The sequence below is a fragment of the Benincasa hispida genome, chromosome 1 (genome assembly GCF_027475165.1).
Source record: "Benincasa hispida cultivar pf3 chromosome 1, pf3_genome.v1.1, whole genome shotgun sequence".
Taxonomy (NCBI): Eukaryota; Viridiplantae; Streptophyta; class Magnoliopsida; order Cucurbitales; family Cucurbitaceae; genus Benincasa; species Benincasa hispida.
In genome coordinates, this window is record NC_143478.1 from 61,848,705 (window position 1) to 61,863,468 (window position 14,764).

The following is a 14,764-nucleotide window of genomic DNA, read 5'->3' on the forward strand; positions in this document are numbered from 1 at the left end:
GATATTTATAGAGCTTCAAGGTAAAAGGCGGCTTCTCTCTTATGATTGCATAGATGGAATGGCTTTAATTCTCTGACTGATGCACCGAATATCTGTCATCGAAAAGTTGAGTGTACTTGTTATCGTTAGCGACTGTCAACTTAATTCGGATTCGACCGCCATCAGCTTTCTATCCCATTGTGATTAATTATGTCTTTCACCCAGATGCGCCCACCAAGTTGCGTCGTCTCTATGCGGCAATCCTTCTTGAACAGATGTTTGCGAACACAAATCACCGCAAAGCCCTACGGTAATGCTGCGCTCGACCATTGATTTTTTGTGATCACTCTTTCTGCCTTGCGTCAATGCATGTTCTACATAAATATACAAAAATCAACTTTTTCTATGCGATGAACGCATGCGACCGCAATGTTATAAACTTAATGTTTTTTGGACGCAATCTAACATATTTTATCAACGCAAGCCAGCATTGTTTAAAAACTTAACACTGTAATAACATGCATTTCTACCCATTATCACATACCATCTGAAAAGACCGTCACATACATCAGCATGCCACTAACGCATGGTCACCCTGAAAATCTGCTAAGTGTTGGTTCCTCTTGGCTCACTCGAGAACCTTACCTTCAACACTAAGAATATTTCCTGCTCTCCAATCTCACCTGAGAGCTTACATTTCTATACTTGGAAAGTTTCCTTCCTCTTGCATACAACTCCTCAAACTTTATACTTTCAAAATCGTTACTAACATTACATTTTCACAACTTATTTCTACAAAGGCATTCAACACTTAATTAAAGGAATTTGAACATACTTAACTAGTAAAACAAATTCAGGGGTTTACAATTAACTTTGTCATATCACATATGATGATACGAGCTCTAATTCATAAAATATAAAGAGTAACTTATAAAATGATTACTTGAAGAAGAAGAAAACAAAAGGTATAAGATCGATTTTCTAACAATGGAACAACACATTACAGATGACAAGTGTGATGGTCAACTTATGAATGTATAAAAATCTATGATTTATTTAAAAATCCTAGAAAATTACATAAATGCCCACATAATTTGTGTTCCTTGATCCCATCAGGAGAGTGCAGAGTAGGATTGATATGTCCTCAATGGAGCAATTAAACATCTGTTTTGAGGATAATACACACAGATAGTGATTAGACTGTGATTTAGGGTGTGTTTTTTTTACCACTTATAAATTGTTTGTCTAAAAACACTTGAAAAATTATTCTAAACAGGTCAAAGTAGTTAAGAGTTAAGAATGAGGGCTTGGTGGTTGTGCTTCAGATATAACTCCTACCAGTGGTGGATTGGCACTCTGACAGCCAAAGATCAATCTTTTCCACCAACTGCTGCCTAACTTTGTGAACTGCATCGGGAGAGCTACAGTTTTGAGCATTACCTAAAAAGAGACAGAGAGAGAGAGAGAAAAGGTAAGATTTAGAGGAAAGCAACAAATGGCAATGAACAAGTAGATTGTTGAACTTTTATACTTTCTTCTCTTTTTTTTTTCTTTTTTTTTTTTTAAGAAATCAACAACTTTCATAGAGAATGAATGAACGAATACAAGGGTATAAAAAAAATAAGCCTACAAAACATAACCCCTTAAAGAATGAGTTTCCAACTTAGTAAGAAGTTACCTAGTGAATAATTATTATTATTATTATTTAAAAAAAAAAAAAAAAAAAAAAAAAAAAAAAAAAAACCCTTTGAAACATGAAACCTCACTAAGGACTAAACCTCATTAGGGTCCTTGTCCAACTCTCTAAACACCCTATTGTTTCCCTCCCCCCAAATGTCCCACAACACAACCCACACCCTAGTAGACCACAACAAACGACCTTTCTCTTAGAAAGGCTGATGGAGGAAGAATTCCCCTATAAAATATATAAAGTAATAAATATATGGTTTAAGTATTTTGGTCCTTATAGTTTCACAATGCTCATTCTAGTTCCTACACTTTTAACTTTTGTTCATTTTAGTACTTAGACTTTCAAAATGTCCATTTTGGTCCATGTACTTTCTAAAAGGTAATCACTTTGGCCCTTCACTTTCGTTTGCATCTCTTTTCTTTCCATCAAACTTTTAGCATGACACTTCATTCACTAAATTTAACTTTAGCTATAAATTTGTATTAAAGAGTTTCAATTGTGTATAAATTTTGTGTTCACATTTTGCAAGAGAGAGAAAATTTATCACTTTCTAAATATAAAAGGAACACTTTCTAAATATCAAATTTGAAGTTATAGGAATTAAAATGATGAAAAGTTTGAAAATATAATAATCAAAACGAACATTTTGAAAATATAGGGACCAAAATGAATCGAAACTGAAAATAGAGAGACCAAAATAGTACGTAACCCAAAGTATATTGTTTCATTACTTATCTGCTCAAGTTCTCAGGGGTGATTTAAAGTGATCTTAAAGAAGAGATCCATTTCTACAATGTCATTTGCATCTAAATTGATATTAATGGATTGCATGAAACAAGAGGAGGAGAAAAGTAGTATGTGTTAGCCAAGCCAAACAACTGGACATTACAAAAAGTCAATATCCTTCATTTCTCTCTGTGGAAAAAGCCAAAGAGGTGATATTACTTGAAAGAGCAAGTGTTGGCTGATTTATAAACAAGGATGTAAAGGATGGACTGCTTCAGAAAGATAAAAGATCGCGAAACTTCATCCAAGATCAAATAATGGGTGAAAACGCATTTTTAAGGTGAATTACAGGGTTCACAATTGAACCGAAAGTTCGAAACCCAAAATTTCTTATGAACAATCATTTGATTGATTTAGTATCGTCAATCTGACTTTGGACTAATGGCCTCATCTTCCTCCTCCCTCCAAAGGGTTGGACTTTGGAGGTCTATGTGAGATTAAGATTGACTTCCATAAATCTCAATGCTCGATCAAAATTGTTGAAATTAGGGTTTTGTACTCTAGGAGCATTTTTGTCTTTTTCATTGTACCCTAGGGTTTCCCTTTTTTCTATTTAAGCCGGTGGTCTCAATGTATTCTGTGTATCAGTCTTCTAATAAGAATCCTTTTATCTCGTAGTTTTTTCTCCCTGATTAGGGTTTTCCATGTAAAATCTTGGTGTGCTATTTTTCTTTCTCTACTCTATTTTTCATCATGGTATCAGAGCATAGAGATGAAACCCTGACCACCATTGAGGAAAATCCAATAGGAGAATCTCAAACCAATAACCCAGATATAACTAGTATTATCCAAAAAGCCATTGACAGATATTTTCAGACTCTTCTTCTCCACTTTCAGTGTGATGATCGCTCAACCTATTCCGACCAACCAATCTGAGCCAACCAGCCAATCCGAGCCAACCAGCCAACCACAACCAGATCCAGCCGCCAGACGTGATCAGACCAGTCGCGACAAGATGACGCCATGATAGGCGCTACCCAGTCGCGATCAGCGCCCAGGTCTTCGTGCCTGTCGCCGTCCCAGGTCTTCGACGCCCAGGCCTTCACTCCTTAGCTGTCGCAGTCTCAGTCGTCGGCGCTGCCCAGTTCCTCGAACCATGCCCAATTTACCTCTCAGCCGAATCACACCCAGCAGATTTGTGGGTTTCTCTCAGCCGAATATGAGCAATAGATTGGGGCAGTTTTCGCCGGTCATGGGTGAGTTTGGAGGGGGGAGATTCTTCATCATACCACTAAGACCAAGGGAGTATAATCCAGGATCAAGTTTCTCAGTTGCAGCTGCAGATTAAACGACAGAACGAGATGTTCTAGCAGCAGATAGTTGCTATTGGGGAAGCCCTAGGATCGACATCCAATGTCCAACCAGATCTAAACCGATATCCTGAAAATTTGATAACTTCATTCCCTACTTACTCCTCAAATTTATGTTCGGGAGCTATAGGCAACTCTTCTAGCTTTATTATAGGAGAAAAGTTGAATGGTGATAATTACTTCTCTTGGTCCCAATCCATTAAAATGGCCCTTGAGGGTAATTTGGATATCTGACAGGTGAAATACCAAAACCAAGGACAAGTGATCCCCAAGAGCGAATTTGGAAAGGAGAAGATTCTTTGTTGAGATCAATTTTGATTGGAAGTATGGAACCTCAGGTTGGAAAACCCTTATCATATGTAGCCACAGCCCGTGATATTTGGGAGGCAACCCAAAAACTCTACTCCAGGAGACAGAATGCCTTTCATTTATATACCCTACGTAAGCAGGTCCATGAATGCAAACAGGGAACAATGGACGTTACTGCTTACTTTAACAAATTGGCTCTCTTGTGGCAAGAGATGGATTTGTGCCGTGAAATGATTTGGAACTATCCTTGTGGAGGAGTTTTACATTATCAGTCTAAGGAAACTGACCGTGTGTATGACTTTCTTGTCGGACTCAACTCTAAATTTGATACTGTGTGAAGTCGTATATTGGAGACCAGACCTATACCATCCCTAATGGAAGTCTGTTCGGTAGTTCACCTGGAGGAAGATAGGTCGAAGGCCATGAACAGTACATCTGTAACACCAACAGATTCCGCTGCTTTCAAAACATCAGGCCCTGTCCAAGATAAATAGAACAGTAAATCGCCCCCAGTATGTGAACATTGCAAGAAATCCTGGCACACGAAAGATCAGTGCTGGAAACTTCACGGCCGACCGCCAAATGGTAAGAAACGACAACTAAGCCAGGCTCTTGAAGGTGAATCTATTACTAGAGATACTCAGCCTCAGAATCAGGAAACCACTCAGAGCACTACTACTACAATTGGAATAAGTGCAATCGCTCAATCAGGTACTTTCCACTCCTTTGGCCTTGTGAGTATAACTGGTAATAAACCATGGATATTAGATTTAGGAGCCACAGACCACTTAACTGGCTCCTCTGATCAATTTTTGTCTTATCAACCTGGTGCTGAAAATGAAAGGATCAGAATTGCAGATGGGTCCTTTGCCCTCGTTGCTGGAAAAGGACGGGTGTCGCCCTTTGCAAGCTTAATTCTCCAAGATGTGTTGCATGTGCCAAAAGTTTCTTACAATCTGTTATCTATTAGTAAAATTACAAGGGATTTGAAGTGTCGTGTTACCTTCTCACCTGATGCTGTTGTTTTTCAGGATCTGAACTCGGGAATGACGATTGGCACTGCTCGACATGACAGGGGACTCTATTCCCTTATTGAATAAGCATCCTTTAGGATATGTGATAGGACTAGTTTGTTTTCTTCTCATTTTTCTGTTTCTGAAATTGATTATATGTTATGGCACTATCGCCTAGGCCATCCTAATTTCCAGTATATGAATTATTTGTTTCCTCATCTTTTTCACAATATTAATATTTCTAAGTTGAAATGCGATGTGTGTGTCCAGGCCAAACAACCTCGTGTTTCTTTCACGTCTCAGCCTTATAAGCCCTCTAAACCATTCACCCTGTTCCATAGCGATGTTTGGGGTCCATCACCTGTTACTACCATAACTGGGAAGCGTTGGTTTGTAACCTTTATTGACGATCATACTAGACTAATCTGGGTCTTTCTTCTGACAGACAAATCCGAAGTTACTTCGGTCTTCCAACAATTCTACAATTCTATAGAAACCCAGTTCAATGCCAAAATCGCTATTCTCTGGAGTGATAATGGTCAAGAATACCTTAATAACGCCTTACGAGAATTCCTAATTTCAAAAGGAGTTGTCCATCAGAATTCCTGTGCGTACACCCCTCAACAAAATGAAGTGGTCAAACGGAAAAACCGTCACCTAGTCGAAGTTGTTCAATCTCTTATGTTATCAACTTCCCTTCCTTCTTATTTGTGGGGTGATGCTATCTTGACAGCAGCTTATCTAATAAATCGCATGTCATCCCAGGTTCTAAAGTCCCAAACCCCCTTAGATTTCTTCAAAGAATCCTACCCAAATATCAGACTTCTTTCTGATGTACCCCTTTGTGTCTTTGGTTGTGTGGTGTTTGTCCATACTCATGGCCCTAACCGTGCCAAGTTTACCCCTCGGGCTCAAAAATGTGTCTTTGTGGGGTACCTACTACATCAACGTGGGTACAAGTGTTATCATCCCTCTTCCAGAAAATACTTTGTCTTTATGGATGTGACATTCTTTGAAGATCATCCATTCTTTCCCAATGGTTATCTTCAGGGGAGCATACTAGTGAAGAAACCAATTGGGGTCCGAGGCTATCTCTCTTACCTGAACCCATCCTTGATATTAGTGTCAGTACTAATGAACCTATCCTCCCAACCAAACAAATCTCTTGGATCACATACTATAGGAAGAATCTCAGGAACACCTGTTATCTCTCCGGCTCCAGTCCATGAGTCAGAACAGAGATCAATTCCAGGTACTAATAGTCTTATCCAAGATCATGATAATAAATGTGATAAAACTGATGCTTGTATTGAAAATGTTGAGAGCAAAAGCAGGGAAGATAATGACAGCAAAGATGTAATCAAGGTCGATGATGGTGTAGAGACAGATGATTGTGAGACTCTTGAGAACATGGTTGAACCTGGAAAAGAAGTGTCTCTTACTCCCGCTGAAACAGCCATTGAAAGTGGGAAAATAACAGAACGGGAGGGTGAGTGCAGTATGTCAGAAGAAAGTAAAGACAGAGATGAATCCTTTGATCTTCTGATTGCCCTAAGGAAAGGTATTAGATCATGTACAAAATATCCGCTGCAGAGTTACTTGTCCTATAGTAATCTGTCTCCTGAGTTCAAGGCTCTCACTACAAATCTACACAGTGGTGATACCAAACAGTATACACACAGCATTAGAAAGCCCTGAATGGAAAGCCACGGTCATGGAAGAAATGAGGGCTCTCAAGAAAAATCATACATGGGACCAACTCAATCTTCCAAGTGGTCATAAAGCAGTTGGATGTAAATGGGTGTTCACAATAAAGTATAGACCCGATGGAATAGTTGATAGATACAAAGCCAGATTAGTTGCCAGGGGATTTACTCAGACTTTAGGGGTTAATTATTCCGAGACTTTTTCGCCGGTCGCAAAGCTAAATATAGTTCGGGTCCTCCTTTCTGTTGCAGTTAATAAGGATTGGCCTCTTCACCAGCTTGATGTGAAGAATGCCTTTCTCAACAGAGAGTTGGAGGAAGAAGTCTACATGAGTCCTCCCCCAGGATTCGAGAAACAGTTTAATCACCGAGTTTGCAAATTAAAGAAGTCCTTATATGGGTTAAAACAGTCCCCAAGGGCTTGGTTTGGTAGGTTTACTATGTTTGTAAAGTCGCAAGGGTATAAACAAGGTCATTCTGATCATACTCTTTTCACTAAAAGGTCAATATCCGGGAAGATCGCAGTTTTGATTGTTTATGTTGATGATATTGTTATTTCAGACGATGATACCTCATAGATTGATCGATTGAAGGCAAATATGGCTGCGGAATTCGAAATCAAGGACCTTGGAAAACAAAGATACTTCCTTAGAATGGAAGTAGCTCGATCGAAAGAAGGAATTTCAGTTTCCTAACGGAAGTATACTCTGGACTTGCTTAAGGAAACAGGTATGACAGGTTGCAAACCAGTTGACACTCCTATAGAAGCAAATGCAAAGTTAAGTAATATGAGTAAAGGTGTTCCAGTTAGCAAAGAAAGATATCAACGACTTGTTGGGAAACTAATCTCTCTCTCATACTAGGCCCGACATCTCATATGCAGTGAGTATGGTAAGTCAGTTCATGCAGTCTCCATACGAAGAACATATGAGGGCAGTGGAGCGCATTTTGAGATATTTGAAAACCTCTCCAGGGAAAGGCTTGATGTTCAGGAAAACTGAAAGGCGATGCATCGAAGCTTACATCGATGCTGATTGGGCAGGATCTGTAGTAAACAGAAAATCGACATCAGGATATTGTACCTTTGTGTGGGGTAACCTTGTGTTACATGGAGAAGCAAAAAACAAGATGTTGTTGCCAGAAATAGTGTCGAGGCTAAGTACAAGGCCATGAGTCTGAGAATCTGTGAAGTGATTTGGCTTGAAAAAGTTTTAAGAGACCTTGATCAAGAGCATACCGGTCCAATGAAACTCTACTGTGATAATAAAGCTACAATAAGTATATTAAATAACCCAATTCAACATGACAGAACAAAGCATGTGGAGATTGATCGACATTTCATCAAGGAAAGACTTGATAGTGGAAACATTTGTGTTCCTTATATTCCTTCCAATCAACAGATTGCATATGTCCTAACAAAGGGACTGCCCAAACAGTTGTTTGACGCATGTGTGAGCAAGTTGGGTCTTATTGACATCTACGCCCCAACTTGAGGGGGAGTGTTGAAATTAGGGTTTTTTTACTCTATGGGCATTTTTGTCTTTTTCATTGTACCCTAGGGTTTCCCTTTTTTCTATTTAAGCTGGTGGTCTCAATGTATTCTGTGTATCAGTCTTCTAATAAGAATCCTTTTATCCCGTGGTTTTTTCTCCCTAATTAGAGTTTTCCACGTAAAATCTTGGTGTGCTATTTTTCTTTCTCTACCCTGTTTTTCATCAAAAATCAATATAATAATTTGTATGCGGAAGAAAGGGTAAATTGGTAGGACCCTTACATACCTTCAATATTTAGATGAGCTTGAGGGCATCCTCGCAAATCAGTTCCATGGCCACAGTTGTGACATGTTATGAGGTACGATGGCACTGAGTTTTAAACAGAGAAAAAAATAAATAAGACAGAGAAAAGGAAGAGGAGTTGTAAATAACATCGTGAATGAATGTCCTATATAAATTCAATAACAGGACGGCTTTAAATTACAGTAGAAATTACTTTATGTAAATTTTGGTTGACGGAATTTAATAAAATCAATGAAAATCCTTGATGCAGTAAAAACTCTTCCAGGCAAACCAACAGGCAATCAAGAGTGATTAACCTGGCTTAAGATCACTTCAAGGCTGGGAAGTTCACATACGCGAGAGGAATGAATACAGAATCGAGAAAATAATTCAAAACTCACTCTCTGGAGATGATATTTGCTTGGATGCATGGCGCCAAGGATCTTGTGAACCATTTGTAAAAACTATTTTTGAACCTGCAAAAGCAATTTCTGTTTTCATGAGACATGTAAAATAAGACTTGAAAACATTGCGATTGCCTGTAATTATGGCTAAACAAGGAGTTGGTAACTGAAAGGCTCGGCATATCCACATTTTAAAATCTTTACATAGTGTGTCAAACTGGCCAAAGAGAGCTTTGAATTTCATTAGTAAAAATAGTAAGAAAGGTTAAAGTGACTGACTTCTCAAACTAAAAGCATAGAGCATTTATAATGAACTAAAGTGAAGTGTAGAAGTAGCAGAAAAGAAGACCGCGTATGCACCTGCAATTTTTGTGCCTCCATAATAAATATTTGTGGTGTCTACATCCGGATAGATGCCCTCTCCAAAAACGTTCTTACAGAGATCTAGATGATATCTGTCATTACGTGAGCTTAATAAATCACAACCAAAGAAACATGGGAATAGGATAAAGAATCACTGATCAAAGCATGGAATCTGTGAAGTGGAGACTGGAAGAATACTTTGCATCCACTTTGGAGGAGCGCATGCTATCATTTGCTGGGGCAACCTGGAAATATGCAACTTCAGTACAAACTTGAAACCACCACAACCGGTCCGCGCTATATTCACCTGGCGTAGTGTTTTTTAAATGTTTCTGATTGTAAGTCTGGACATTAGTGCCAAAACTTCCAATGAAATAATCTTTAACATATTTGGCATAGGCATCCTGCAGGAGAAAGTAGGTGGCATTCAAAGACTGAGATATCTAATAAAGTCGTATGCACTAACTTGCATGTTATGAACAGAGAAGAAACCTGAAGACTATCCTTAAAAATGGGTCCTTTTAAGGATATTGGCAATATAGATAGGAGGTCGGGAATCGTTTTTTTTTTTTTTGCATGGATTGATTTTTTTATTTATTGAACGATAACTTGTTTGACATCTTTGCCCAACATTTTTGTTAAACCATCAGGCAACAATTTTCTTAATAAATATAGACCACCCAAATTTGGCGCCTACGCTTGGAACAGAGTTTGAAATGGATGTTTGGGGAATATGAAGGATTAAACTGAAGAAACTATCATTAACTTTCACGTGAAAAGTTTGCATGTTGGAGAAGAAATGAAGGGAACAAAACTCTTTTTGATTGCACCTTCATGGCTATCCAATGCTCTAAGTATGGAACGAGAGGAAAATAATACAATTTGATGAGACAGAGAGGGTGGAACATAAGTTTTCGGAGTGGTATGAGGTCCACTTTCTAGCGCCATTTTGTGCCTTGACCTTATGAAAAGTTCATTGCATTACTTGATTCTTCACATAGAATTGGATGTTTAACAACTGCACTTCATAAAGGAGAGGCATAAACACAACTTCTGAGGGAAACGTAAGAGGATAAATTTTAGGATGGCTAAAAGTTCAGTTCCTGGCTTCTTTTTTAGGCTTATTACATTTTGGGGATCTAATCACTGCACTTCAACACCTCTAGAATTTCTCATCCAGTTCCTCCTGCCCATCCTAATTTTCTAAAATGTAATAGATTTCCTCCATTTTTATGGGGTAACAAAAAAAGATTATAAACAAATAAAGGTAAGAGCTGAGAAGAAAGACATGAATACCACTAAGTCATTTCCCGCATTCTTTGCTTGAACAAGAGGAGAGCACAATGTATCTGGATTTCCATATTGAAACTGCAGAATTTTAACAAATAAGATAACCAATACTGAAAGTTAAAAAAAGCCCTTACAGAAAGAAAGGTTATCCAAGACTGAAATTACCGCTATGACAGCTGCATCTGCCAGTAAATAAAAGAAATCTCCATCTATTTCCAGCTGTAAACACAGGCTAGATATCAGCAGACAGTAGCCAAATAAGAGCATAGCAATTACAGTGTCCTATTATAGATGATTAAATGGAAAGTCAACCTCTCCCGCGCCAAACAATGCCTTCACTTCTTTTTTGTTCGTTGCAAATCCTTGTTCAACAAGTCGATTGGTTTCTTGTAAAGCAGCCTTGCACTCTGGACCAGCAGACTCACCAATCTACATAAAAAAGACTACTCAGGATATGGTCCAAAGGAGCACGTTAAAAAAAAGTTTGAGAGACTAGATGTTATTCTTGCACAGAATCTGAAAGTGATTGAATCAAATAGTGAAATGCAAATAACTAATAACATTATATTTAAATCACCTGTTGGTCAAATTCAGTAAAGTTATAGACAGCAAGAACAACCGCAGAACTTGCAAGACTGCCGCATGTTAAATGAGGGAACTTAAGTCGAAACCACGCACTAAGAGCTCCAGGATATGAGACGCCAAAAAAGAACCACGGGTTTTCACCCTTTTTGTTCAGTTTCAGATTTAATGAATCCTGCAAGTAGATCACCAACAGACGGCATCAACATATATACAATTTGAGAAAAAACAAGTCAAGCCTATTCTTAATAACAAAAAGGTAAATCATTGAACATACATGTGGGCTAAAAACCACTAGGCTAGTAAAGTCACAGAGAAGTGTGAAAATCCAATATCATGTTTCTTTCCTTTTCAAAAGAAAAAATAATACCACTTTATATTACAAGTCAATTGACAAATGCAAACAAATGAGTTATGTGAATCTGCTTTAACTTCTAATTGATGAGATAGTTATAAATTGGATAATAATTACCTGGTAGTACTGGCGGAAAACAGCCAAATCAAACAAAGCTTGCTTGGACGAAAGATATCTCAAGTTATTTGTCGTCAATGACTTGAAAGGGGAACTCTTCCCATAGTAGCGATGCTCAAGAGAAACAATAGCTGCTCCAAACTTCTTTGCCAAAACCTGCATAGCATAAATGAGCATGAAAAAAGAAACGACCTCTTCAAATAACCAAAGAAACTTGAGAAGATGATAGATTTATCTCTCGCTCTTCTCTCACTCACTGAGTCACTCTCTCTTACTCTTCTCTATCTATTTATCCATCTATCTACATGCAAGCAATCCTCAAATTTTGATGAACAACGCCCTCCTTTCTCTAACATATTTCTACAAGCATTTACCACTTGCTAATTTTGAACAAAACTTGCATAAAAGCATTACTATAATCTTCATGGACAATACCCATCTTTCTTAGATACATTTTTACAAATATCCACCACTGTCATAATGGCGAACAAAACATGCAAGCAAGAACTCCAAAAATCTAGATAGACAACACCCTCCTTTCTCATATACATTTTTACAAACTTTCACCACTTGTACTTCTGAACTGGAAGTGGTTAAATATGCATTTTGCTTTCCTTGCATTGTAAATAAACAGGCCCTAAAACCAAAGGGTATCTTAAATATGTTAAGACAAAATGCAGAACAAAATCACCAGAATGCAAAGCAAATTCTATAACACTCTGCCCTGACTCATAAATAATCGAGCTTCTAGAATACTCTCCAACTAAACTGGAGTACTCCAATAATCAATGTAAACCACCCAAGTTTCCCCTCATATTATCATTCCAACACACTAAAAACACATCCCTTCAGAAATGATTGAAGATATTGTTGAACGTACACCAAGGTAATCATTGCTTATCCCACTGCACGGGCCTTCACCACAGATTTTTAAAAATATCGGTCCATCTGGAATCCGAAAGTAGTCAAGGAACTCATAATAGCGCTGCTGAAACTTATCGTGGTTCTGCATATATTAGCACCCAAGAGTGAGCAGAATTGCATTACATCGAACTAATGTGTATCAGATTCACATATACAAGAAATTCTAAAAGAATTTGATGAAAAATTACTACGTTTGTATAGTATCTGTGAACTCATATACTCAATACAGTTGAACTCATTTATAACATTACTTGGTGGGGAGGTAAGATAGAAACAAATCAAACTTCATCTTCATCCCAATAAATTATCATAGATATTCTTCAGACCGACCAAGACATACAAAGATTGAAAAGTATGTTCCTTATAGGTCAAAACTAGCGGAGTCACTTATTTAAGCTCAAGTAAATATTAAATTCCTCAAGTTCAATCAGTCAGAAGATATTTCAAACAAACCCGAAGAAATGGAAAACTAAGAGTCAAGCTAAGTAGTAGATGCAATTCACCGAACAGTTATCCCAGAATCAAATTCAGCATCCTGATTAATTGTGACTAAGCCAATTGAAATCCAATTAAGACGTAAAAGAGTGTGCAATTTTTACATAAGGAGAGAAGTGATCGAGAGTCTGGTTAAACCAAAGCTCCGTCCGGGTTAAGAACGAGCTGTTTGAAGACAACCGATGGAGTACAGTGCGAGGCGTAACGTGGCCGGTTATGAACGGCGGAGAGGACAACGCCACCACCAACACCACCAACCAGATTCGAGTAGCTGTCAGAATCTTCTCCATTCTTGATGGTATCAACGCCAATCCGAACTGAATCAACAAATTGTAAGCTTGTCTTCCAGAAATGCGTATATATTCATTCATTCATGTGCACCGACCTTTTTTCATCTTCTTTTTTCCCCTGAATAACTTTTTTTTTTCGATTGGATAATTACTTGTTAGTATATTTAAATAGGCCAATAGTTTCTTTTAATGTTTTTTAGGACTTCAAATTTCATAATTAAATAGGCCACATAGGATAATTATTTTTTAATGTTTTTAAATTTGATAAGTGATCTTTATTTTGATTAGATCATCAATAAGAAGATTGTAAAGGTTTGTAAATCTAAAGTTAGTGCATCGTTAAATTGTTGTTTAATAGCATATTTGATGCCAACAACATGAGCATAGTTTAAATATTTACTATTATCTTATTTCCTTTCAAAAGATCAAAAAATTAATTCTCTACTCTACCCTACATGTTATCGAATTAATAATAGTAATAATAACATAATTTGCTTAAAAGATACTTAAACATGTTATTAGATATTCACATGGTCAATTTGAGCACATCAGACATATGGTCTTAATTCAAGATATGAGAGGTTTGAATCTCTCTATCCTTGCTCCATCCTTACTTCATCCGTTTGAACTAAATGAATTTTTGTTGAAAATTTTAAAGGGTATTTAGCTCATCAATATGAGTTGAGTTGGTATGATATACAAACTCAATCATACCAACTCAATGTTTGGCCTACCAAATTTAAATGTTGGTGGGAGTTGAGTTGGTATATTTTTCTAACTCACCTCTGGCTTTATCCATCGATTGTCAGCAACTATCGTTGTCACACTCCGGAAACCAATTCTGGGCTCCAACAACCACCTTTGATGACAATTATGGTGACCAACTCCGACAACCACCTCCACGCGACCAACTCCACCAACCAATTTTGGGCCCCGGCAATCATCTTCGATGATAACTCCGGTGACCCAACTCTGACGACCACCTTTGCGCGACTAACTTCGACGAACAATTTCATGCTCCAGTACTTTCGACAACAAACTCTGATGACCAACTCTAACAACCACATTCGTAGGCTCCGACTGCAAACTCCAACGAAAATTACCTTTGATGATCAACTTTGATGACCACCTTCGAACGAGCAACTCTGATAACCAACTCCAAGCTTTGACAACCACCTTCAATGACAAATTCTAACAACCAACTCCAGTACCAGCTTCATGCAACCAACTTCTGGCATTGACAACTACCTCCGGCTACAAATTCCAATAAAAATTATCTTTGATAATCAACTTCGAAAACCACTTCCGACTATTATAAGACTGATGACAATTAAAGTTTGTTTTAGGGTTATTAATTATATAAATAATAGTATTTT

General features: G+C 37.7%; 1 protein-coding gene across 2 annotated transcripts; it reads right to left on the reverse strand.

The window, feature by feature from the left end:
• Positions 1-794: 794 nt before the first annotated feature.
• LOC120092798 (putative serine protease EDA2) lies at positions 795-13,537 on the reverse strand. 2 transcript variants are annotated; one of them, XM_039051012.2, is made up of 13 exons: positions 13,203-13,537; positions 12,560-12,685; positions 11,680-11,835; positions 11,203-11,382; positions 10,938-11,054; positions 10,791-10,844; positions 10,632-10,703; positions 9,534-9,739; positions 9,333-9,427; positions 8,970-9,044; positions 8,572-8,655; positions 1,318-1,419; positions 795-1,143 (listed from the first exon to the last, which is right to left on the reverse strand). In XM_039051012.2, exons 1-13 carry the CDS (start codon positions 13,467-13,469, stop codon positions 1,136-1,138), a joined length of 1,542 nt encoding a protein of 513 aa, XP_038906940.1. In that variant the 5' UTR covers positions 13,470-13,537; the 3' UTR covers positions 795-1,135. The 2 variants fall into 2 exon arrangements, with proteins under 2 accessions (XP_038906940.1, XP_038906933.1); XM_039051005.2 differs by having other exon boundaries at positions 1,073-1,419.
• Between the last annotated feature and the right edge of the window lie 1,227 nt (positions 13,538-14,764).

Excerpts from the sequence above, each read along its gene's own strand:
- LOC120092798 (XM_039051005.2), bottom strand. The coding sequence starts at position 13,469 with ATGAATGAATATATACGCATTTCTGGAAGACAAGCTTACAATTTGTTG. Across the intron at positions 10,845-10,937 it reads CATTGTTTGGCGCGGGAGAG|CTGGAAATAGATGGAGATTT; the intron begins GTTGACTTTCCA and ends CTGTGTTTACAG. Across the intron at positions 9,740-10,631 it reads ATGCGGGAAATGACTTAGTG|GATGCCTATGCCAAATATGT; the intron begins GTATTCATGTCT and ends TTTCTCCTGCAG.